Raw genomic sequence first — 25,250 nt, forward strand, 5'->3', positions numbered from 1 at the left:
AAAAGGGCATATTTTAGTTTCCAGGTTCTGTTCCATCAGAAGCTTGAAGTAGAAACCAGTGGAGGAACACTGGTTACTGGCTTGCTCCCAGACTCACGATCAACTCCCTTTCTTATGTAGCCCAGGCCCACCTGCCTGGGAGTGATGCTGCCCACATTGGGCTGGTCCCCGCTACATCAATTAGCAATCAATAAAATGCTTCCCAAAGCAAGTCAACAGGCCTGTCTCATGCTGGCAATTCTTCACTAGAGGTTACCTCTCAACAGGTATGTCAAGTTGTCAAACAAGATTAGCCATCACAGAAAGTGAAACAACATGGCAAAGATGCCGTTGAGTCCTAAGAGAAAGTGGCAGCTAGTTAGCCAGCTCTCTTTGCCCATGCAGTTTAATAGCAGAGTTCAAGCAGTATGATACTTGTCTACAACTGGAAATCCACACACTATGACCAGCTGGCTGGAGTGGTCTCTGTATCAGCAGGGCATTGCCAGGCTGTTACCTTGACTTCCAACAATGGGAAGAACTTTGTAGAGCAAGGACATGTTGCACACCAGAAAGATAGATCTCAGCACAAGATATTTTGTCTTTCAGCCTACACTTGAAGCATCTCTATTCCTCAGAAAGGTAGAGCAATGTAAAAATAGATGTGTATTCATTTAAAAAAGTGCTTCTTAAGTGCTTGACTGAGTGGTCAAACATATTTCTCAAGACTCAATGGTTTTCTGTTTCTACTGTCTGCTTTAGCACCAAAAGCTTACTAGCTTGGACAAAGCAAAGAGCACATCAAGAGATGATTTAGTCGTGTGTTTCTTTTCTTTTTTTCTTTTCCCTATCATTATATAAAAGCCCCACCGCACAAAGTCACATAACATCATACAGAGAGAAAATTAATCATCAGCTAATGAGACAGGGATGTGAAAAGAAGTTCGAAAGAAGTAATTTAGAGGCCCCAATTAGGCACTAGTCTCATGGGTCTCCCATGGGCATTGCTGGCTGATCCCAGGTTTCAGGGTGTGAGAAACACTTGGAGTTGGGGGAGAAGAGGAGGAAGGAAGAACAGGAGAGAAAGGAGGGGAGGAAGGGAGGTGGGGAGGAAGATACAGAAGCTACAGCTCTTGGGGATTCAAAGAAGCTTTCACAGTGCTTCAGATGAGGGCTAATAAGAGCCAAATTTAGGAAAAGGAATGAGCAAGATGATCTAGAAATGCCTTCAAAGGCAGGGCTGTCTAAGTGGGGTTAGCATATGACTGAGTGTCACCACCAGCAGAAGTTTTAAACTAGAACTGAGAGGAGGGAAAATAGGATAGCCATGAAGTACTCACAGGTATTACTAGGGACAGAAGAGGACAGATGTCTGATTCCCTTGAGCAGTTTGCTGTGGACGACAACAGAGGAAATACAGAAACAAACAGGAGGGTGCCAGCAGGGAAATAATTTCATATATGTGAGATTTCAGTAGCAGGACCTCAGAAAATCCCCATGTGTATCTCTGAGGCTTGACAATGGGCCTCAGAACTGGAAATCAAGAGCAAAGGGTTTAGAAGCAATAAATGTAGGGAAGGAGTCCAACTAGGTATGTCTAAGAAGGTTTTTCTACAGACTGGTGCTAAAATTCATAGGCTGAGAGAACAGGGACTGTGGGGCACAAGTGGGGTACAGGTAAGGTACAGGAACAGTAGCTGGGCCACAAGGCCAGAGGGTGGAATTGGATGAAGATAGGCTCACTCCTCTGAGCCCAGGTATTGCCAGGAAAGAAGAAAATGTTTTCCCTCCCAAACAGGACAACAGGTGGGCCTTGTCTATCTCTGTGACTGAGTCTGTCCAACAAGGACAAGTGTGATAATGAATGAGAAGATGAGAAGTCTAATGGAGAGTTATCTAGCCATTTTATAGAGTGAGGACTAGGGCAGCAAAATTTGAGATAGGAGCAGAGCCTAGAAAGACAGAACTGGGAAATTAGATGTAAAGTGAAAAATCCTTGTTTAGTTTCAGAATGTCCCTGCTACACAGGGCATCACCTTACAGAGGCAAGACAAGTAGATTTGGTTTGAGTGAGGTTATTGAACATGTTTTGGTTCTGTGATGGGACTATCAGAAAAATCACATGATCAGACACAAAGCCATCAGCAGAGGCCCGACAAAAAGTGAGCACTAAACATGAACATTGCTTTTTCAGTCACAATATACCAAGCCACTAAAAAAGGTAAATGAATGAAGTTCAGAATAAAGAAGGGAGAGAGCGCTGTAATCAGTTGGTCAGCTTCTTCCTGATTCTTTCTGGGGATGACATCAGAGCTCAGCAAAGGTAGGTATTTTAGAGACAGGCAGGAAGCAGGTGCGGTAACTGGAAAAGAGAAGACAGGCGTTTTCCTGTGAGCGTTCCTCATGGACATGACTTGGAGAATCAGGCCTGCCTCAGTAGCCAAGGAGTATGGAGTAAAGACAGTGGATTTAGCCACAGATTCCTGGGTTCTAAGCCACCCTTTGTGAATCTGTTCACATGTAAAGCCCCTCAGGAAATGCAATGAGCCTCTGTTAGGAGGTGGTGAATGTGTTCTCCCTAGAATCATCCACAAGCAGCTGGGAAGAGTGTAGCACTCCAGTCCCTGAAGCAACACAACAAGAATTCTTGGTTCTTACCTCACCCCACCCTGTAGCTGGGCTTCATTTCCTCATACTTACTTCAGAGGACAGAATGAAGTAATAATGTCCATGCCATTTCAAGCTTTGAAATGTCACATTCCTTAGGCACAGAATCTGGGGGGAGCTCTGCTGTGCCTGGCCAGCCTGGTTTGTGAGCCTCCACGGTGAGTGTGAGACTCACCTTACCTTAAGACTGGGCTTCTTAAGCATTCGTCTTTCTAAGCTCATTAACCTATTTCTACTATCGGGAGTACCTCTTTTTCTTTCTTAGTAACTACCTCTATTTCTATCAAAAGAAGAAGAGAGGAGGAGGAGGAGGAGGAGGAGGAGGAGGAGGAGGACAGACTATGTTCCAAGGTCCAGGAAACATGGCACAGTTGGCTCTGGCTGTGGCAGCCCAGGCCTGTGAGAAGAATTTGCTTGGGCTCTGCATTCTCATGGCCTGGCCCCAGTGCAACTACATCTCACAGAACCTTTGATGAGCCCTTGCCTCCAGCTCCTTCAGAGCACATTTGTTTTTCCAAGTGCAGGCTCCTCCCATAGTGTGCTGGAAGGACCTGACAGACTATTTGAGCAGTCAGTTCTCTGTACCAGTTTTGGTCAGAAGTTTTGAAATAGGCTTTAGTTCATGTCATGTTGTATTTTCCAACACAGACACAAATCTCCTCACCCAAGTCAACAGTACTTAAAATAGCTTCAACAGCTGCATTCCCATGCCGCCAGCGTTGCATCCCTGGTCAAGGAGCCAGCAGGTTTTATTGATGGAATGAAGTCTTTGTTTATAAAGTGTACACAGCAAGGCTGGAGGAACGCACTCTGGATATACATCTTGGGTTTAAGTGGAAAACATACTTCTTTGCCTTTGGATCTCTTTGGAAAGATCGCAGGCACATTTTCAATTTCACTCTCCTAAAGATCCTGCTTGTAGGCATTCACTTATCTTACAAAGTACACTGTTATGTTAACGTGTAATCTGTGTAGCTGATTTGTTCTCAACAAATCCATAGCAATCTTCAGGGTTTGCTTCTCACAAAGGGGAAACCTATGAGCAGTTCTGCCTCCAGGGAACTGGTTTGAACATTTCTTTCAAGAGAACATTTAGAAACATCTTTGTACTTATGATCCCAATAAGTATATTTGGAGGATAATTTTTACATGCCTATCACACAACCAGAATCATCCTTTTAAAGAAGTAGGTCAAGACCATAATACACATTGGAAGTTGATGCAGGAGGATCTTGAGTTCCAGGCCAGTCTGGGGCACATAGCATGTTCTAGGCCAACATGGGTAAGACTGTTTCAAAAACAAAAATGTGGAGGAAGTCAGCTGTCACCCACTCCAGGATCCCTTCCCTAACACTGTCCCCTGTACTGGTCTCTTAGGATTACTATAGCAAATCAGGTGGCTTAAATTCATAGAAATTTATTCTCTATTATTTATTCTCTGTTCTGCTAGCTACAGAGCTGAAATTAAAGTGTCTACAGAGCCATAGCCTCAGCTGGTGCTATATAAGGATGTATCTTGTGCTTTCTTCTTGGTTTTGGCATTGATGACTGTCTTTGGTAACCTTCCTGGCAGCTGCATATCTTCAATCACCTCCTCTGTCATCATATAAGCCATTCTTCTGTGTGTCTGTCTATGTCTCTTATCCTCTTCTAATTAACAAATGTCCTAGATAGGACCCACTTGAATCCAGTATGACTTCATCATAACTTACTGCATATGCAAACACCCTCTTTTGAAATTAGATCATAGTCACTGGTATAGGAGCTTAGGATTTTCACAGCTCTTTGGGAGTACTGTAATTTAACCTTTATAACATCCCCTCTCCCAGACTAGTTGTTTCTATAGCACCTCTTTCTGTGTTTCTATAGCACCCCTTATTTTACTATCTCAAAGCAAGTGTCAGGCTGTATTGCTATTTTCTATTGAATTGTTTTTAATCGTTGGACTGTCACATCCATAAAGGATTCATATCTTACAACATCTCTGCTTGCAAACTGTCTAGCAAAACATTCAACACTCAGATGCTTGCCAAATGAAACAATTATCATCACTATGATTTCTTATGTGTATTCAATGTTAATATTATACTTATATAAGGCTAAATAGACATTGTACTTATAAATATATTGCTTTTTGTAACTGCTACCATTTTTTGAATACTTGTCATTTCCAAGTAAGTGCTGGGTGTCTCCCCCATTACTCCTCACATGAACATTAGAAGGTAAATATTCCTTCTATTTTAGAGATGTTATCCATGAGGTATAGAAAGATACAACCAGTACATGGCAGACCTAGAACTTGGCCTCAGGTCTGTTGGACTGCACATGTTGGCCTCTGTACATTTTGTTGCATTTTTATCCAGGTGGTCTTGGATGTGTCGGTAGTATGTTGGGTATTCATGTTCGGGTTCACGTCAAAACCGAGAGAACTTAAGAAACCAGTCAGTCTTAGATCACCCCGTGGCTCTAATCTCTTGACTTCAAGATCACCTTTTGAAAAATTACTTTGCTTCTGCTATTTACAAAGTAATTTCTAAAAATAGTTTGAGAAAAGAAAAACATGGAATTTTAAAAAAAGCATTATTTGTTGTTCATATACTTACTGATATTATAGACTATTCTAGAAGGGCAGGATTCATCAGTTACGATTGGAGACTACTCTGAGAAATCGCTATTCTAAACTCCCAGGAAACAGAATGCCTGTGTATCATGTGGCTCCCCTATAGCCTGATGATAAGTCTTTAAGTCAGTAACTTTTGTGGACCTTTGAAGTCCAAAAGAAGTAACTTGCCAGATAACTTAGCAGTTCTTAACTGGTGGCCATGGGTTCTTATTGCTAAAGCCATTCCCAGGGGGTTGAGTCAGAGCCCTGGACCAGGGGAGCCTGTGCCCTGTGGCACATGGACAGGGTTTCTGACCTGTATTCTTGCCCTGCCTAGGCTGTATTTGCAGGCTGCTGGCAATCTGTGTAATCAGTCATTTGTCAGAACACTCCAGGCTCAGGAGGTGACCTATAATGTTCCCATTTACCCTCATTTCTCTCTGCTTCCTCTTATTCTCTTGGAACACTGTGTTCCGCCTTCTGGACCAGACTTGTTTCTGGCATTGACAACTTGTCTCTGTGCCCTTAGTCCCAGCTGGGCTTCCCCACTCACATACACCTGACCTACTTGTGTGCAGCCTTGATCTGGGAGAGATCCAGCTGCCGTTTTTTCTAGCGGAGCCAGGTTCTTATTTCAAACAGGGGAGTCTTTACTAAGCTGTCCCACTGGAAATGACATAATAGGATGGATCCACTGCTAGGGAGAAACCTACAAAGAGAAAAAAATGGAGACAGCTCAGCATGGGGTCCAACTGGCAGAGTACACTTCTGCATGCAAGGGACTGCCACTCCAGCAAGAAGCAAGGGGAAGCTCACCAGCCTGCATGGCACTATCCCTTCTGATCTGCAAGATGTTTTACATTCTTCCGTTACCTCATGGCAACCCTGTCCCTGCACCCCACGGTAGAGTCGCAGAAGTTGCTTGGAATTCTTCACACCTGTCAGACTTCCTGTTAGTACTTTCCCATCCTTACTAGACTTTTCCTCTGGGCCTGGGGCCTGTCAAACCCTGTGGTTGCCCAATTGGGGAATTTATACAATCAGCCTTGGTAGATCCTAGCAGTCATGTGCTCAGGAAATGCAGAATGGATGGATGGATGGATGGATGGATGGATGGATGAAGCTAATGAATTAACTTCTTCAGCTGCCATCCCTCTAAAATCCTAAATGCAAATTCCTCACACCACACTCTGAAAACTGCCTATCTCATCAGGCATGTGCCACCAGTTGCTGGGAAGACTGCAGCAAGTTTGAAGGCCACAAAACTGAGCACCTTAGTGAGCCCTGTCTTAAAGTAAAAAAGGGGACTGATGATAGAGCCTCATGGTAGAGTGCTTGCCTAGCATGTGCAAGTTCCTGTGTTCAATCCCCAGCACTAAAATGCTCATCTCACAAGTGAAATCCTGGACCATGATATGAATCTGTAAACCAGGCTTCTATTTTAGTCTTTGTCTTTCCAACTGAAACAAAAAACACTGCTAAGTTTCCACCTCCTGCCTGTTCTCTGGCGCCAGGGACATGGAGAAGACTAGACAGAGCCACAACCTAATGTGAATAACCCTTCCTCTCTTGTAAACAGTGTTTTGAAATGGAAGCTCTGCTATATACTTGATTGGACCTTTCCATGCTGTAATGTAAGCCTCTTCCTCTTTCCCCACAGTAGAACGGAAGCTCCTTACCGCTGAACTGCCGAGGGGGCAGCTCCTCATATAAGGCGGGGAGCAGAGGCTCAGCACTGACGTCATCTTCACCTGCATCGTCTGTGTATTGTCTTTGATTTTCATACTCTCTACTTTTGTTTTAATGAGTTAGTACATAACATGCTTTTATAATGTTTGAGAAAATTTCCATCTGTGCACATACCATTAAGAAGTAATGTTTTCCTATTTTTCAAAAATAAATAAATAAAAATGAAGGAGAAAAAAGATTAATCCTTCCCTCTTTTCCGACTCAAATACTGAATCTTCGGCCCTTTGAGGGTTGGCATAATTTAAGAGTTAATTCCTTTCTAAGCTCCTTTCAAGGCACTGCACTCACCATGCAGATCTCATTAAACCCCATAGTCTCTTCCTATGGACAGCTCAGAAAAGGCAAGGTAACTCCTGTTGCATACTAAAACATTCTGCTCAGGAATATTGCCTTTTGTCCCCATTTCTGAGTATTTATCTATTTGGCCTCAAGAAGAAAAGCAGACAGACGCCTGTTAGAACTAAAGAAGGAGCACTGGGCTTCCATCTCATTTGTGGAGACATCTGTTTATTTTGATGCACAGGGCTCACATTTCAGGGTTTGCAGTCCTGAGTGGCTTCAGCCTTAAATCATGCTGAGTTGGCAAACAATAACAAGGGCCGGGCTAGGAAGGAAACAGAGGAAGCCTAGGTACTGCACGAGACGAAATAAAAAGCACAAGCAGGCCAGTGCCCCCACCCCCGGCAGGTATGTGTTTCTACTGCATGCACCTTGGAAGCCAGTGATAGAATGTTGAAAATCATTCTATTCTGAGACTTCTTTGGAACTGGTGTCTAGTAGCAGGAGAAACCTTGAATTTTTTTTTTAAATGGGTAAATTTTTAGAAGTAGTTTGTTGTATGAAGTGATGAATCAAATTGGGTCATTTTAAGTGGAAAGGTTGAAATGATGTTTATACATGTTTATATGTGGAGATGGACTTGCTCCTTGTGCTGACTCTCCCATTTGTCTTATTTGTGATGTAGGAAATTTTACTTAAATGCACTGTGTCAATTTTCCTTAAAAAATGGGCATGATACAATGAAAATTTAGAAAGATTTTAATGAGTGACCAGTTTGGGTCTCATCCTTCTCACTTCTAAACCTCCATGTCTTTTGTATACCAGTTTGTTCTGAACAGTATCTTCACAGAAGTCTGGAGTCCTGGAATGCAATTATTGATCTAAGAGACACGCGAGTCAGAGAAACCATGTGACAGATTAGGATAGTGAGAACCATGATTAAAAAGGAACATCCTAGAACATCAGGGTGAAACTTTGAAAGAAAGTACTTATTTGGCATTTGTATTTAGGGCTATTTTTAAAAATACACATGCCACACACACAAAATAAAACCATCTGACTACAGCCAGGCCAGTACGCTATGAATAGGCTATTCTAATATGCTGCCACCCTGGGAGAAGTGGATGTGTCCACAGCAGCTCAAGGGATACTGTATCTTTTACCTGAAAGGCAGAGGTTGGCCTTCTGTATCTTCACGCTTCTTTAAGACAAGTGTAGCACTCATTGCTTTCTGCCTCTAGGCTTATCTAACCATTCAGCACAGCTAAGCAAAGAATAAAGCCATATAGTAGGTCAAGGTGTCATCTGTTCACGATAACCCAAAAGGAGAGGGGGCCAGAAAGAACAAATGGCAAAAGAATCTAAGAGAGGGAGACAGGAAAAAGAGGAGAGTAAGGGGTGAAAAGGAAGTTTCGCTTCCTTCCCGCAGACTGGTAGCAGGTCATCATATCCTATCTTGGTGTGATCATCTGTTTACTTGGAAACTTTATCATACCACCAGAGAGAGTGCTGTTTTCTCCCAAGAGAAACACCCTAGGAGAAGACTCCCCTCTTACCTACTCTTGCAAATGCAGAATGATATTTTGACAACCCTGTAACAACATTTAAAACAATGATGTTTAAAGTATATGCACACATTGAGAAATGGCTCAATCTAGCTAATTACCCTAATGCATCCCCTCATATATCTGTCATTTTTATAGTGAGAACACTAAATAACTGATCTTAGCATTTTTCAGAAATACAATGTGTCCATGGAAACTATAGTCACTGGCATGTACAGCACATCGTCTGGACCTGCCCCTCTTATCCAACTTTAATTATGTATTCTTTGACCAACATCAGACCCAGTCCCACCCAGTACCCCCTGGTCCCACCCAGTCCAACCATCTATCAACCACCATTCTACATCCTACCTCTGTGAAATAAACATTTTTAGATTTTGAGATCAGGAGATTGTCTTTGTAAGTGTGGCTTATTTCTCTTAATATCCAGGTCCATCCCCAATGTCACAACTGAAAGGATTTTCTTCTTTTTATTCCTGAATAGTACTCCATTGTTTATATATCACAGTTCCCTAATCATCCATTCATCAAGTCATAGACATTTTGGTTGATTCCATGTGCTGGCTGTGGGGAATACTGCTGCTGTCGGTACACATGGGAGTGCGGGTGTCTTTTGACACAGGGGTTTCATTTCTTTTGGATATATACCTGCCAATGGGTTCTGTGATAATTCTGTTTTTACTGTTTACCATAATGCCTGTGATTATTAATATGAGGGCTCTGTTTTTTCCATATCCTTGCTAACACCTGTTATCTGTTAAAAAAAAATCTTTGTATTTCACCTTTGAAATTATTTGCTTCATCACCACACTTAAAAATCAACTCTGCATTTCACTTGGAAAACTTCCCCTCCTTATCTCTGTCTCATTTTGCAGTTATTTTTGATATGAAACATAAAAATTTTAGAAGGGTAGGTCAGTTTATTAATTGAATGAAAGCAAAAAGTGTGATTATCTAATAGAATTCAGAAATATACATAGCTAATTTTACACCTGCATACCTCCGACCTAGTCATATTATAATTATAATCACTTTTTTGTGTCATTGCACCTACCCCCAGGAGAAATAGAGTAGGTGGGACTGAGTGATCATTAAAGTATGCACTTATAAATTGAACTTTCCCAAATGTAGGTCACTTGGGCAAGATGGCTCTTTAGAACAACCTAGGCTGACAATTTGATTCACAGGACATTTCAATGTCAAATGATGTTCTTTCCACATCCTAAATCATAAGGCAGTGTAAACAATGCCCTAATGTTAAGAAACACAAAATTGCATTCATAGTAATAGCAAAGCTCATGGTGCATGGTTTTATACCTCAGTATGCTGTGTTCTGCTCTGCCATGTTAGTATTTTAAGTAATATAATTTCCTTCTTTAGGTTCCTCTTTAATCTTTCTCTCTCTCTCCCTCCTTCCCTCCCTCCCCTTGCCCTCTCTCCCTCCCTCCCTCCCTCCATCCCCCTTCCTGAGAAACAGAAAACATAAAGTCAACTAATCTTTGTGAGATAATACACATATAGTAACAAAAATGGATTTTAAGATTCTCTATCTGAAATGTTGTTTTGTGTGCTTTACAGACTCAATCTGTGTCCCAGGCTTTGATCCCAGCCTCAACATGATGACTGGAATTACCCCCATTAACCCAATGATCCCAGGCCTGGGACTGGTACCACCTCCACCCCCAACAGAAGTGGCTGTTGTCAAAGAAATAATCCACTGCAAAAGTTGTACTCTGTTTCCTCAAAATCCAAGTAAGTAAAAGTGAGAAATATTTGCTCATCATATAAAATTACCTTTTCATCATACTTACCTGGCAGGGGAGATACCATGATCACGAAGGTGGTTTTCCCAGGGTGAGGCTTATCCATTACATGCCAGATGTGCTGACCCCTGCAATTTCCCCAAATGTGGGAAACTCGACTGCACACTTTGTAGTAGTGGGGGACTGCATTCACGCTCTCCCCTGAAAAAAAAAGAAAAAGAAAAAAAAATTACTTTTTCGTTTGAAATAGTATCATGTAATTTTCAGATGTGAACACAGCCACATACAGAGTGGGGATCTATTCTGCACAAGGCTTTCGTCTCTGCATTAGAACAGGTGAACGGTGTACAGAGCTGAGTCTATGTGTCTGTCCAGGAACAGAATAAACCCTGGGAATCCTGTGCTTGGGATCTGAGGATTTGCATCCAACGTTAAGAATCTTTTCTGAGTGAAATGAAATCTGGCTTTCCTGGAGAATGAAGTGTGCAATAAATAAGTACTTGTATCTACCTTCACAAATGTGGGAGAGAAACTCTAAAGTATGCTTTGCTAGATAGAAACTTGAATTAATTTGGCAGTTAGTGATTTGGGGGCAAGGGGGGAGGCTGCATCTTAAGATTTCCGGGTCAAATTGCATGTGCTTGAAGGACCTATATTTTTGATGAAGTAAATGAGCCAGAAAAACTTTTTTTTTTAATTTAGCCTCAGTAAGTTTATAGGCTTAAATAGCTAGAATGCTTTTTATTCGATTAATCAATGCTGCCTATTTTGAGTGGACGGCTCAGAAGACTGCTTTAGTAACCTACCTATAAACTAGGTAAAATGTTGTGACAGTATATACTTTGTCTTTTCATACAGCCTCCTCAAAATTTAATAGTTTGCTCATTTAAATGTGAATAATAACCAAGTATTTTTTTTCAGACACAGCATTTTACAGCCAGGTAAGTATTTTGCCTGCCCTCTTGAGGTGTGTCTCCTGCATTCTGCCATGTTGCCCCTTTATCTAGAAAGAAGACAAAGCCTATCACAAGCTGAGGTTTTTCATCCTGTTGTCATTTCATTATGTTTTGTATTTTGTGAAGACTTTTTGCATCTGAGTTATGAAGGAGATAGGAAATTATGCTAACATGTGCGTTATCTTTGTTCGTAACAAGCATAGCCACTCTGTGTAGGAATGAACAAGGACTTGAAAGGACAACTGGGGAAGGGGAATGTAAACTGGTATAAAAGTTGACCATGTCTCAGTCTGGAACAAGCAACTCTTCAAGCTTGACTTCTACATGGTGAACCAGGTAAAGAGCCAACAGATAAAAGATAGAACTCTCTGTTTCATTGTGATATTAGGTCTTCCACCTCCATCCACAAGAGAACGACCTCCGGGGTGTAAGACTGTGTTTGTTGGAGGATTACCAGAAAATGCCACGGAGGAAATTATTCAAGAAGTCTTTGAGCAATGTGGTGATATTACAGCGATACGAAAGAGCAAGAAGAATTTCTGTCACATTCGCTTTGCAGAGGAATTCATGGTTGATAAAGCCATTTACCTCTCTGGTACTTTGCTTTACATAAGGGGTTTGCTAGGCATTTTGTCATGTTTTATGATGTTAATATGAGCTCATTCCCTTTTGCCTTAATGCACAATAACGTCCTGATAGTTTGGGACTTGAAAAGGAGGAATTCTGCCTTTTAACTTGGCTGCCACATGCTCTTTGTTAAGCCCGTGAATGTAGCTCTCTGCAGGAAGGATTTCCCACCATCCAAGCTTGAGGAATTCCATCGAGTTTCTAATTAATGTTCTCAAGTGCTTATTAGATGAAAGCAATATTATGAGTACTGAGGACCATTATTATTATTGGATGTAATCCTCTGGAGGGAGTAAAGTACTCTCTCAGAATAATTTCAGTTTTTTTAAAGTACATTTACTGTCTTCTTCCCAGGATATCAAAGCAAAATCAGTTCCTTGCATGGAAGTAGCTCTCGGGCCTGTGATAGGCTGATAGGCCTGTATCATCACACATTTGGCAGCTCATAGCCTGCTCTGCCGTCCTTGTCATCAGTGCCAGATTTTATGAGTTTTTTTGTTTTGTTTTGTTTTTGTTTTTTACACATATTAGAAATAACCCTAGTGCTCTAGTGCTGCCTTCCATTCTGAGTATTGGAACAGGTATATGGTGTCTGTGCACAAGACCTTGCTCAAACTGAAGAATAGCAGGGTAGATATCAACATGTGACTTTAGAAGAACCTATTCTTTTAGATTCAGTTCACCGCCCTTTGGTGTGACACTCAGTGACATTTTTTTTCAAATGCCACTCTGCACATCACCCACCTAATTCTGAGCAGAGGTTAAAGTGGAAAATAACAGGAAAGAAATAAACAAAACAAAACAAAACAAAAAACTTGAACACCACCACCAGGTTTTACTTAATTTCTGTTGTCAGCCTCTGTTGCCATGGCATACTGTGTAAATTCCAGATCTGAGGCTATCTTAACACCTCAGACACTTTCCTGAACTAGATAATGATCCAGAAAGCATTAGAACCCTTACTGCAGTAAAACCTTCTCTAAAGTGAAAGATGAAGTCTGAAAGAATCCCACAGTGAAGATGTAAGACAGACCTAGTATACTTTACAATGCACGCCCAGCTGTGAGAGCCTGAAGGTTCTACAGAGAGCAGAATGCTCCCTGGCCTAGATAAGCTCTCTTCCTGTTCCCACTGTCTCCCTGCAGAACAGTCATAGCTTACCAGCAAGGACTCTTAGGTAGGACTAATCAAATGGATATTAAGTGCAGTGTGGAAACCATTTGGTACATGATTCTTTTTAACACAGCAGCTAATCAGGATGAAGAAAGACAGATTCTTGTTTCTCAGTAACCTCTGCCTGGAAACCTGGGTTCTAGTCACCAAGTTTAGTGAACCTATTACTTATCCCTAAAACTGTTACTCTATCCCACATGATTTGGGAAGAGGGATAGAGTAGACAGTAACACAGTACAACCCGTAGACCCAAACAGAAAATACAGAAGATGCTGACAAAGATTGGCAGTGCTGAATTCACACATACAGAGGGAGTTACTTAAGCCCTGATGCTGGTTGACCCCATCCTTTTGTAACAGGAGGAGACCCCAGCACAGGCCTCACTCACCTAGAGCCTCCCTTTCCTGGGTATTGAGCAGTCTCTAGCTCTGCTGTGGCCCTGCAGAGGGTGAAGCTGCAGCAGTAGCGCTGAGAAGGTCTAAAACCCAAGGTAACTAGAGGGACAAGAAGGAAGGCAGGTTGCCTCTCCTCACTGTAAGCACCTGCAAGCCCAAACCCAGCTGCAAGATCTAATTTTAGGAGCACTTTTACTTTTGAGGGCCAACCTAATTTCAGTCTCAGCCTCATCAGGGTATCTTTTACGGCCGTAATGATGCTATTCTGATGAAAAACAGGGCACTTCTGGGACCAGAAATGTCAAGAAAATGGTTCTGTGGATGTGAACAGGGGAAAGTTGCTTGACCAATAAGCACAGCTGGCCAGTCCCAGGCAGTTCTGCCTGCTCAGCTGTTATTTACGCATCACCATGGTGTGCTAACTTTACTTTCCACTGCTCACAACCAAGACACATTTACTTTAGCATGAATTCTGTGCACCTGTGATCGGCTATTTGCACGGCTGATGGATATTGTTAAGACTTCCCATTTTTTTAGATACTACTGTTGAATTCAATGGCATAGAAACGTTAGATGAGATCTGGAGCTTATTTGCAACTTTTCAAAAGTGTCAAGAGCCCTCCTTGGGAAAAGCCAGCTTCCACAGGGATTTGTTGTGTTTTAACCCCAAATGCTACAATAATCCATTGAAATCTACCTTGACATGGTACAGGTCCACACAGCACAGCCTGTTGCAGTTCATTTCCAGAGCCCTTGCATGGTAAAAGTGCTTATTTTTGCTCTCTCCCCTTCCAGCCCCTTGCAGGCTGGTTCCTGCTGGGACCTGAATTAATGTTCTGAAAATCTGAGCACACCAAACTGAAGAGCGACCTCAAAGTCAACTCTTCTTCATTTGAAGTTAGGCTGACTGGCTGGTTTCAGACCTGTGTTGACTTCTCAGATCAAGTTTCTCCTCTTAATCTTTATAAGTTGGTAGTCACAGAAAATCCCCCCAAAGGTTCCCACAGCCCATTTTTTTTTTCTTACCTAGCTCTGAGCTCTTGCACAGGGCTCCTGTGGCCTTCAAAGACTGCGTGGACAGTTTGTGTGGTGCTGCATGCTGGATGAGGTAATGCGGGGCTGTGAGGGAGGCCTCTTGATTGAAGGTAAAATATTCTCCTGTGTGCCCCAGAGGATAAGTGGAAATAAAACAGCATTGCAAAATTGCCTGAGTAATTGTGCCTTTTGCAGCTGCTGAGAGAAAACTGAGCAGCAGTGTTTCTAGAATGAAGCAATAGGCTGTGAGGAAGGTGTTCTGGAATTTACTTTGAGATCCCTTTAAATATCATAGATGCTCCTTATTTACTCAGACCCTGCCTCTTTCTAAAAAGAATTTAGGAGTGCTTATTGCAATAGAGTTATAGTAAATTGAAAACATAAAGCAAGGCTATAGAACGGTAGAGAGCAAAACACACCAAATTTGTTTCCAAGCTTCCCAGAAGCCAGAGGAAAGGAGTTACATGATTGGTCCCCTAGTCCTCTGTTGGTGACCCTGGACTAGAACATGGTAAGGGACCCTCTAAGATACCTCCTGGGGGTATCCTTATCCCAAATCTGTGCTAGGCTTAATTTAGCAGTATTTCACAATTAATTGGTTGGCAGGTTGGAGATGCTTCCCATCTCCAATGGGAAAGGCATCCTATCCTGAGGCCAGAGAAACAAGTGTTTGTTTTCCTAACATGTTTGGAAAGTCTAGACCAGAAGTTATGTGTGTATCTTGACCAGACTTTTCACTACTTTTAGGTTACCGAATGCGATTAGGGTCTAGCACAGACAAAAAGGATTCAGGCCGCCTTCACGTCGACTTTGCCCAAGCCAGGGATGACTTCTACGAATGGGAATGCAAGCAGAGGATGCGCGCCCGTGAGGAGCGGCACCGTCGCAAATTGGAGGAGGACCGACTGCGGCCACCCTCGCCACCGGCCATCATGCACTACTCAGAGCACGAAGCTGCCCTATTGGCAGAAAAGCTGAAAGGTAAGTTGGGGCTCCCACAGGAGTCCCAACATTGGGCTTGGTCACCACATGATGAAAGAAAAAGATCCTCTCCAGATGCTAGAACCCTGTGTGCTCCTTCCCCTGAGGATTCCATTTGAGTGGCATGAGCTGGAATCTACAGGCACCCTGGGCTTGGTCTTCCTCCCAGGGACAGAGCCCTGCCCTGTGTTCTCCATGGATGTGAGTGCACTGTTGTTCTATGAGACTCCCCGAAAGAAGGGCAGAGGTGGGCAGCCCCAATCCCAGCAGCAGGTGGCTGTGTCCTGGTTGTGATTAGTGCATCAGGGAAGCGGCCCCACCTGTTAGTGAGCACTTTCTGGTGTTGGCTGAGTCCTGTGTAGTGTATAGGCCCACTGCACTCTGAAAGTGCTCTCTAAGGATATGGTACACGATGCCAGCCAGGCTTCATGGAGGAGAGACACTTCTGTGTCTTCAGAAGTGGTGCTGCAGGGACACATCTCACCTCTGCAGTTGAGTATCCATCTAGGAGAAGTCATTCTTCAATCTCTACAGCAGCCTTCCCTGGGTTTGAGACTGAGGAAGTTGGAAATCCATGGAAGTAAGAATCTGCCCTGCTAAATGCAGTGATGATGGGGAAAAGGCCAGATTTAGAAATTAGGATGGTGTGTGTGTGTGTATTCAGGTCTATTAGTGACCAAAGTGCATGAGCTGAATGAGACTGTACTAGTTTACTTTCTGTTGCTATAACAAAACACTGACCCAAAGCAACTGGGGTATAGAGTAAAAGGGTTTATTTGGATTATAGGTTATATCAAGGCAAGAGTCAGGGCAGGAATCTGGAGGCAGGAACTGAAGTAGAGACCATGGAGGAATGCTGCTTACTGAATTGCTTCTCCTGGCCTGCTCAGCTACCCTTTCTATACAGCCCAGACCCACCTACCCAAGGATGGCACGGCCCATGGTGGCTGGGCCCTCCACATCAACCACCAATTTAAAAAATGCCTCACAGATATGGCCATGGGCTATTCTGATCTTGACAGTTATTTACCTGAGATTCCTTCTTCCCCGATGTTGACAAAAAATTAACCAGCCAAATATCTAAGCATTTTATCGGCCAGTGGCAGTCAGAGCCTCCTGAGGTTTCTGGGTGCTGTCAGGTCTATGGTAGGTCACAGTTGCTTCTGTGAGTGTGTACAGGTAAACCAGTGAATGCAAACAAAGCCGATGGTGTGAGGGTCAGCCAAGGAGGTATATGCAGTATGATTCTGGAATGCCAGCAAGCATGAACAAGGTGGATAAAGGTATCCGGAATGCCTTCACAGAGCAGGCAGATTTGAACTTGGCAACATAAATCAGACCACCCCCCCACAAGTTAGAAAGGTGCATGAAGGCATGCTAACCCAGAGACTGGAGTCCTGAGAACAAAGATGCACTGGAAGCAGAGAGGATTTGGCTCTGGCACTGTGTTCCTAAAATGAGGTGAAGCTGGAGAGCATCTCTGCCAGTTGGTGAAGTTCCCAAGGCTGTCACTGCTTTGGGGTTGTGTTCCATAAACAGTGCAGGGCTCATTTCTGATGAGAGGAGGGGTGTGGTTGGTCCTCAGAGGGGTTTAGAGGTAGCTCATATATGGCTGGCGGTGTCTTAAATGGGTGGGTTGTCCTTATAAAGAAAATGTATTAAAAGCTGTCCAACACCTATTTTAGGAAGATTGGAAATGACATTCTATGTTTCTAGCCTGCATCCCTGTCTGAGGTAAGGACTCCTAGTTAACTCCAGTTGCCACAGAACTGCCCATTGTGCAGCCACTGAGTGCTGCCTGTTGGCACTTGCTCTGCTGCCCTGAGAAGGCCTGTTGTACAAACATTAATACACAGGCAATGGCTCTCCCAACACAGGCCCTTCTTGATCCAGCCTGTGAACAATAGTTCTCCTAATAAAGAGTGTCCAGAATGACAAAATAAAACAACATTTACAATCAGGATTGCTCATTGGAAAATAATTAAATAAAATTAATTAAATAAAAAATTATTTTTTATTTAGGGTCAAGTGAATTTTGTGTACTGCTTTATGGTGTCCAGACCCTGAACTGTATTCAGGTCCAGCTGGCTCAGTCTGGAGAGCATGAGGCTCTTAAGCTGTACTAAGTCATGTGCACACCTTGGTTCTGTGCCCCATGGAGAAATTTCATAAAAGTTTGGCATCTTTATTATGTTGTTTTTATAAAACCAGCCTCAAAGTGTTTTACATGCGTGTATGAGGTATATGGCATTTGCCTCTCCTTTAGGAGGGTAGCAGATCGGAATGTCAATTTGGTGGAGTAATTTGTGAGCCTTGCCATTTCAAATATATATATTTATATAGATGAGTATAATTTGCAGAATTCAGAAGATGTACCTTTGCCAAGTACTGTGTGATCCCTTGAGGAGAGAACAGATTGGAAATTTTAATAGATGGCTGTTACAGTAGAATGAACTAGCTGAGGATACATCTTAGGTAAGAGTCAGGTAATATCAAGCTTGACAATTTCAACCCAAGCACAGAGTTTGGAATATAAACAGCATTTAATTGCTTAGGAAATTGGCTGCCTCAGAGAGGAAACCCACTCCATGCTCCTCATAACACTGCAAAGCCAGGCAGGAGGAGCTAGAGAAACTGTTTCCCTGAAGATGATTTCATTGATGTGGGGATATAAAATGCAGTGAGGATGGAAGGCACAGAAGCCTGTGTCAGAAAGAAAGTGAAAATACAATCTGAAAATCCCTAATTGGGTTTGATTTTTTTCCTCCCCTGAGAATCCTTGCTATCTTGGGTTTATTGTACAGTTTCCCACCATTTTACATTGTACTTATTTATTCTTAACAATTTTATTTTTGAAGATCAGCTGTGTTCAGCAAAATCTGTACAAACCAAGTCTTTATGATGACCCACGAGGCTTTCCACACAATTGCACATAGTAGGCATTCAGTACATTAATTCCTTTCTCTCTTCTCCAAGTATATGAATCTATGGGCCATCAGAGCTACTAGGTGTGACCACAAATGAGAAAATGGATTGTGTTCAGCCCTCTTCCAGTCAAGGAAGAGGTGTTTTACATATACCTGGCACTAGGTACTGGTGCTAGGTGCTGGGGGAAGAGAAAACAGCATACCAGCCCTTACCTCATAGAATTTAAGGTTCTTGAGAGATAGAGGCAATAACAGATCATCCTGTACTTACTACTGACAGTAGTGGTTTGTTTACTTAAATATACATATAATACACACATACGTATATGGGAGAAGGTCTAAATATAATCAAAATGTATGAAATGCGCAAAAATTCAATAAATTTTTTAAAAATTATTAGCCACAGCAGCATGCACCATCATCATAAGTGACAAGCATAAGATGTTCTCCCTGGAAAGACAGCCAAATCAGTGGAGCAGTCATAGTGTGAGAGAAGGAGCAGCTTTGGGGACCAGATCACCCCATTCCCTGACTGCTTAGCTTTCTGAAGCCAGAGAAAACATTGAGTTGCAATTGTATAATGTCTGAGGCACAGAGTCACCAGGCGTCTGTTTCATTAATACAAATTCTAAAAAGGAAAATTAGTGAGCACCCTGCTGATTAAATAGACATTGTTGCGAAACAATTCAACGTAATGAAGACTGACTGGGAAGTGACTGCACAGACCCAAAGTTTATAGCATGGCTTTGAGAAAGTGAGGAGCTCAATAGAACCATAATTACATTTTATTGGAAACAGTGGCACCAGGCAGATGAGATAATGAATTCCAGTATGTCTCACACAGCCCATGCAGCCCTAGAGGAGCCTGGGGTCTAGGCTGTGTAAGGAAGACATCGATTGGACCATGAGGAAGCATTCTATTCTCATTCACTGGGAACGTCTCTGGGCAAGAACTTTTTAAAATTTGTTCTGTACTTTCCCCCCTTTGGAAATCTACACCCAGTCTTTCATCATGGGAAGCAATGAAGAGTTTCTCTATGTATCAAGTGAGCTTCTGACAAAGCTCTGCAAGCAGTGTCCCTTGAATCTCCTGGTGTGTCACCAAGAACTGAGTGCCCCTAGGATCATGTTCATAATTTTCAGAGGGCTAGGCTCATATCTGCATATAGCACAGCCAGCACTGGTCTGCCAGGAGGCAAGAGTGGAAGGGGTCCTGGCATTTTGCAGAGTTGGTTGTCAATATTTATGGTTCCATGAAAGTAAAAATCTATAATGCTATGAGCCAAGTGGGCATTCCATTAGTAAACAGCCAGGCCTCCTTTGGGCAAGGAAAATGGGAAGCACAGGAGCCTACTTGAGAATCACTTTCCTAGGTGTTATTGACCTTCATAGAGGCAAGATAGACCATTTCATTTAGAAACATTTTGATTGACCCTGCAGCAGGAATAATCAGTACATTTTCAGATTACCTCTTAATTTTCTCATTGTTATAGATACTATGTAATTGCAGAGGCTGTGTGTTGCGGCAGAGGAAACATTAACCACTTGTATAACCTTTGTGCTGTATTTTGGTTAACTGATGCGTGGTTAATTGAGCAGTCAGAAATAGAGACTTGTTTGGGTCAAATTCCCCTTTGTACCAGTTTTAGCATCTTACTGTTTCTTCATTAATTAATAAATAAAATATTTGGCACATACACATTTTATATTTGCAAGAAAGTCATGATTTCTCTGCTAGGGTCCCCTTAACACCCCTGGGGTAGACCTCCTGAGAGGAGGCATGTGCTGCCATCACAGCAGAGGTTGGTGACACCTGATAAATTTTAATTAAATTGTTGTGTGGATAACGATGAGCCAAGGTGCCAGATTGGTAGGTAGCTTTTCCCTCCTTTTTTTGTGAGCTGAAGGAGATTCAGCCCTGAATTTCAGAACAGTAGGCAGGTCAAAGTCAGGCCCTGAGCATGGAATAATAAACCTAGGTGGGTTGTTGTGCCTTTATTTATGACTGGCTTTATGAAAGGACAATAGGAAGAGTGGTACCATGATTGAACAGGAAGGAGAAAGAGGAAAAGGAAGAGGGAGAGGGAGAGGTGAGAGAGACATTCTGGAACTTTTTCTTTCAAAGAAATAGACATAATACTGATTTCTAGCTATGATGATAATTTGCTTTAAAAAGATTTAAATTTCCACTGAACAAAAATTATTTTGTATTGTTATAGAGAAGAATTATTTGTATCATTATCAGTTTTCACGATTCGTCTTCCCTCCCTGCAGAGTTGTAAAATAGCCTAGTCAAAGACAAATAAAAGTTCACACCCTGTGGAAAAGGCCAGTGGGGGAGATGGGTTCCTGGCCCGTGCCGAGCATTCCACTGGAGGTCTGCTCTGATCCCTGTGCCCATGTCAGCTGTTCCCTGCTTTCTTCTTTCCTGGATAGCAGGAACAACTATTTGTTCATTGACAGTGAGGATTTAGATATAGAGACTCACAAAGCTCATAAAAATCACATCAAATCCTTTCAATATTCACTTAAGTTTCAGCTTCTACTTTTACTTTCAGGGTCTTATCATCTCTTAATTTAGATTAGCTCTGAACCAGTTTACCTAGATGCCCCGAGTCATTTCTTCCAGTGTGTCATGAAAGGGCATCAAAACTACTGGGTGAAATGCAGAGTCATAGTTGGGGGGAGGGGGTTGTCTGAGAAAAGTTGAGCCTACACTTCTAACAAACTCCCAAAGCTTGCTTCTGCATGTGGACTTAGAACAGCAGATTATCCTAGTTGCAATTTTAATGCCTACTATATAGCGCATGCTCAATAAAAACAGAAGAAGCAGGACAGAAGGATAGCAAAGTCTGCAATAACCAGAAGTAAAACCAAGGTGGATGTGGGTTCAAGTGTTGACATTGAAGGACAGTAGATAAGCTTTATAATGCTACTTATCCCTTAAAAAGCCAACTACTGGTTATTATCTCCCCAGAATTAATCACGCTTTCAAAAATAAGTTTGAATCATCTGAGACTCCAGTGAGTGCCTGGTACCACAGATACTTTCTGCTTCTTCCAGAGTATCTGACATCGCCCTGACATCACCCTTGACTTTCACACCCAGTGGTAATGACCTCAGAGGCCTGTGGGTTAACCAGAGCAGCCATTTCAGTGTCAGGAGAACATTTGCCCTTATAGACAACGACCTATGTGAAATACTCTTTAACATGAAACTAAACGTTCAGCTGTGGTACTGTCCAATTTTTAGTCATTGAATTTGTGATTTACCTGGGATTAATCACTACAAATTTGTGAGAAATAGAGCATAGTAATAAAATATGAACTACAAAGGGAGAGTTACCAGAAGACTGGAAGGTGTTTTGGAAGTTTCACTCTTTTATCAGTCCCTTAAAATTGGAGATGAAGGGAAACCACCAATTATTGTACAAAGTGACTATGCTGGCAAAGTATGTGGGAAATGGTGGAAACGCAGCAAAGCAGCACCCAATCCAAGCCCAAGTGGCAGGGAAATGTCCTTTTTAAAGGGCACACAAGCTGAATCTTGAAGGGAGAAAAACCACTGGCCAGGGGGCTGAAGAGTATGAGGGACCCCAGGACCAAAGCACAGAGGGCATGCCCATGGTGTTCAACAGGGTAGGCTTTGGCCACCAACAGCTTGAAAATGACATGTGGGGAGGGAGACCAGTGAGCACATTTCCAAGAACCCAAGCAGAGGAATGTGACGTGGTAAGGACCCTGCTTAGAAACCACTGAGGCAGCTGGAGAGATGGCTTAGCGGCTAAGAGCGCTGGTTGCTCTTGCAGAAGACCCAGGTTCAATTCCCAGCACCCACATGGCAGCTAACAACTGTCTGCAACTCCAGTTCCAGGGGAATCAGATGCCCTCTCCTGACCTCTGTGGGCATTGCATTGACACAGATGCCTTTGCATACATGTAGACATAATACTCATACACATAAATAAATAAAAACGAAAGAAAACACTGAGCAATTACAAATGAGTAAATGGTCCACCCTCCTTCCATAGCATAGCAGTTTCCCCAGTTCTTACAGTGGAAAGGCGCATCTGTGTATTCTAGTTTCTAAACAGCACCCATGTTCAGGGTTATACCTAAGCATATTTGAGGAGAGCATTTGGAATGTTTATAAGTGCATCTTTGTGATTTTATGAGCAGTGTTAATTTTCTTCCACGTGAATTGCTTTAATAATGCTGCAATCTAAATCCTGTTTAAATTAGTTTATATTGTTTCCTGCTTTCTCAGTGATCTTTCTGATGAATACAAAATTGAATTTACAGTTGTGTACTGAAAATAACTGCTCTTAATATATTCCCGTAGCCGGCAGGAGTTACTTATTTGGTGTTGATGAGTATAAATTAAAGTCACTTCTTACATGGCGACAAATATCGACTGGCATTTCTAAGCATCCCTCAACTAATGTGTTTTAAATGTAATGTGAATGTCCATCAATCATTATCAGCTTGCCAGTTTCAAATGGTTCAGAAATGGCCAGATGTGGTGGTGTATGCCAGCACTTGGGAGACAGAGGCAAACAGATCTCGATAAGACCTGGCCAGCCTGGTCTACATAGTTGAGTTCCAGGCCAGCTAGGGCTACAGGAAGACCCTGTCTCAAATCAAAGGTTCAGAAATGAAGCTGAACTTGAAAGTTTTCTTTTTTAGATAAATAATTTATTGAGAATTTCATACATGCATATAAGGTGTTTTGATCAAATCCATGCCGAATCCCTCCCCTCCAACTCCTCCCATATCTCCCCATCACTTTTTTTCTGATAACTTCATGTACTCTTTAATTTTTTTTTTTTCAATGGGGCTTTTGGCTACTCTAACATTCCCCCTTCTGAAGAGTAAAAAATCCTTAAAATCTTTTAAGGATTAGATAAAAGCTCCTAAATATTTTAGACATTTTTGGCCTTTGGAACGGAGTAGGTTGCTAAGAGGCCCAAGGACATTTTGAGTTTTAGCCAAGCAACTGTCCACTTTCCTTTGGGGTCTTTTTACCCTAACTGCCTAGGGAATACTTACCTCCTATTCTTATCACACCATCCTCTGAAGAGGTTACCCAAATTGCCAACAGGGAATCGGGACACAGACCGCTCTGGCTTCTTCTATGCTGAACAGGGACACAGGAAGAGGCAATTGGAGTACCCCTTCAGTGGGTCTATCTAAAAGGCTCCCAAATTGCATAACTCTTATCTCAAGGAGGAAAAGAAAGTCTTTGAATCATGAATAGGAGATGTGAAGGAGAAGTAAAGGCAAGAGTAATTAGCATTACAAGTTCTAGACAGGGAGCTAGAAAAAAGTCAGAGCTGGGCAATTTTCAAATGTTCATATGAGAGTCCATTGGATTTTCTTGATGGGCTTCTGAGAGCATCCCCTCTATTGGGTTCCTCCTCATTTTTCTTTTGTCTTCCAAGGCTGGACTCTAGGGTGATAGATTCAGGATTTGCTTTCAGGTATTTTGATAGCTGTTGGAGTGGTTAGAATCAGTGTCAGTTCACTCTCAAAGGCTTCTAGATAGGGGAAGAAAATTATCCATCATTTTATCCATCATTTTAGAACAATAGCTGGTCGTCTCCCTTAGCTACGGGTGGGCACTACAGTATTGGAGACCAAGATTTGAGTTCTTATATCTGAGCAGCACTTTCTGGTTAGGAACAAAATCATCAATGAGAAATAACTGTCTAAATAGCTTTTTATATGGACTTAAGCCTAATGTCTGGGAGGTATAATCCCTTGAACTCTTACAGTTATTTTTGGTCTTTTTGAGACAGGGTCTCCCTGTAGCCCCAGCTGTCCTGGAACTCACTATGTAGACCAGGCTGGCTTTGAATTCACAGAGATCCACCTGCCTCTGCCTTCAGAGTGCTGGGATTAAAGGTGTGTACCACCACACCCGGCCCAAGTCAATTTATTTTTACACTTAAGGTCATTTGAGGATCTGTTCCTCAGGGGTCACATGGACTTGGGAGGAGCTCCTGGCTCCTTTCTATTACCAGTTCCATCTATGTAAAGATAAGTCAAAGGTCCTGCTCGACTATGGCTGGCTTCACTTGGAAGTATGGAAGAAATGTTTCCTCTGAGGTGACCCTCCTCTTTGTAGACTGGACACTGGTTCAAGTCCATCTCGTGGGGTCTCCCTGAATAAGAGGACAGGTGACTCACCACAGTTACAGCACATTTTGAGAAATGTTCCATAGTCCCCTGGAACTTAGTCAACCTTGAAGGGCAAGGGGCAAAAACTATCCTTTAAGTCCCTCTGACCATATTAGTATAGGCCTCAAGCTATGGCTGTTAAAAACATCCAATAAGGTTAGTTCCACCAGTCTGGTACTTTATTTTATTTTATTTTTTTTAACTTTCTTAATACACATTTATTACACTCCTCTGTGATCGATCATTCGGTAAATCCTTTGGAGTGGACAAACAGACCTTCTTCCCAATCTAGTACTTTACATTATCATGTGCTGTGTAGATAAGGCTTGGGTAAAAAAAAAAACAAATATTTTCAGATAAACGTTGACTAGAT

The 25,250-nt window shown here is 42.3% G+C and overlaps 1 protein-coding gene and 1 non-coding gene across 11 annotated transcripts in view; both read left to right on the top strand.

The window, feature by feature from the left end:
• The window catches only part of Enox1 (ecto-NOX disulfide-thiol exchanger 1), a 589,822-nt gene that overhangs the window by 426,325 nt on the left and 138,247 nt on the right, over nucleotides 1–25,250 (top strand). For all 10 annotated transcript variants that reach the window (XM_029556969.1, XM_029556966.1, XM_029556974.1 and 7 more), the window contains 3 exons: nucleotides 10,420–10,593; nucleotides 11,949–12,155; nucleotides 15,538–15,771. In XM_029556969.1, coding sequence (XP_029412829.1) covers nucleotides 10,420–10,593; nucleotides 11,949–12,155; nucleotides 15,538–15,771 — 615 coding nt within the window. The remainder of the gene's footprint in view (nucleotides 1–10,419; nucleotides 10,594–11,948; nucleotides 12,156–15,537; nucleotides 15,772–25,250) is intronic.
• LOC115067892 lies at nucleotides 10,645–10,808 on the top strand. Its single transcript, XR_003847246.1, has one exon. It is a non-coding gene; the product is annotated as a U1 spliceosomal RNA (small nuclear RNA).

The sequence above is a fragment of the Nannospalax galili genome, unplaced genomic scaffold (assembly GCF_000622305.1).
Source record: "Nannospalax galili isolate Female #2095 unplaced genomic scaffold, S.galili_v1.0 scaffold386, whole genome shotgun sequence".
NCBI classification, from domain to species: Eukaryota; Metazoa; Chordata; class Mammalia; order Rodentia; family Spalacidae; genus Nannospalax; species Nannospalax galili.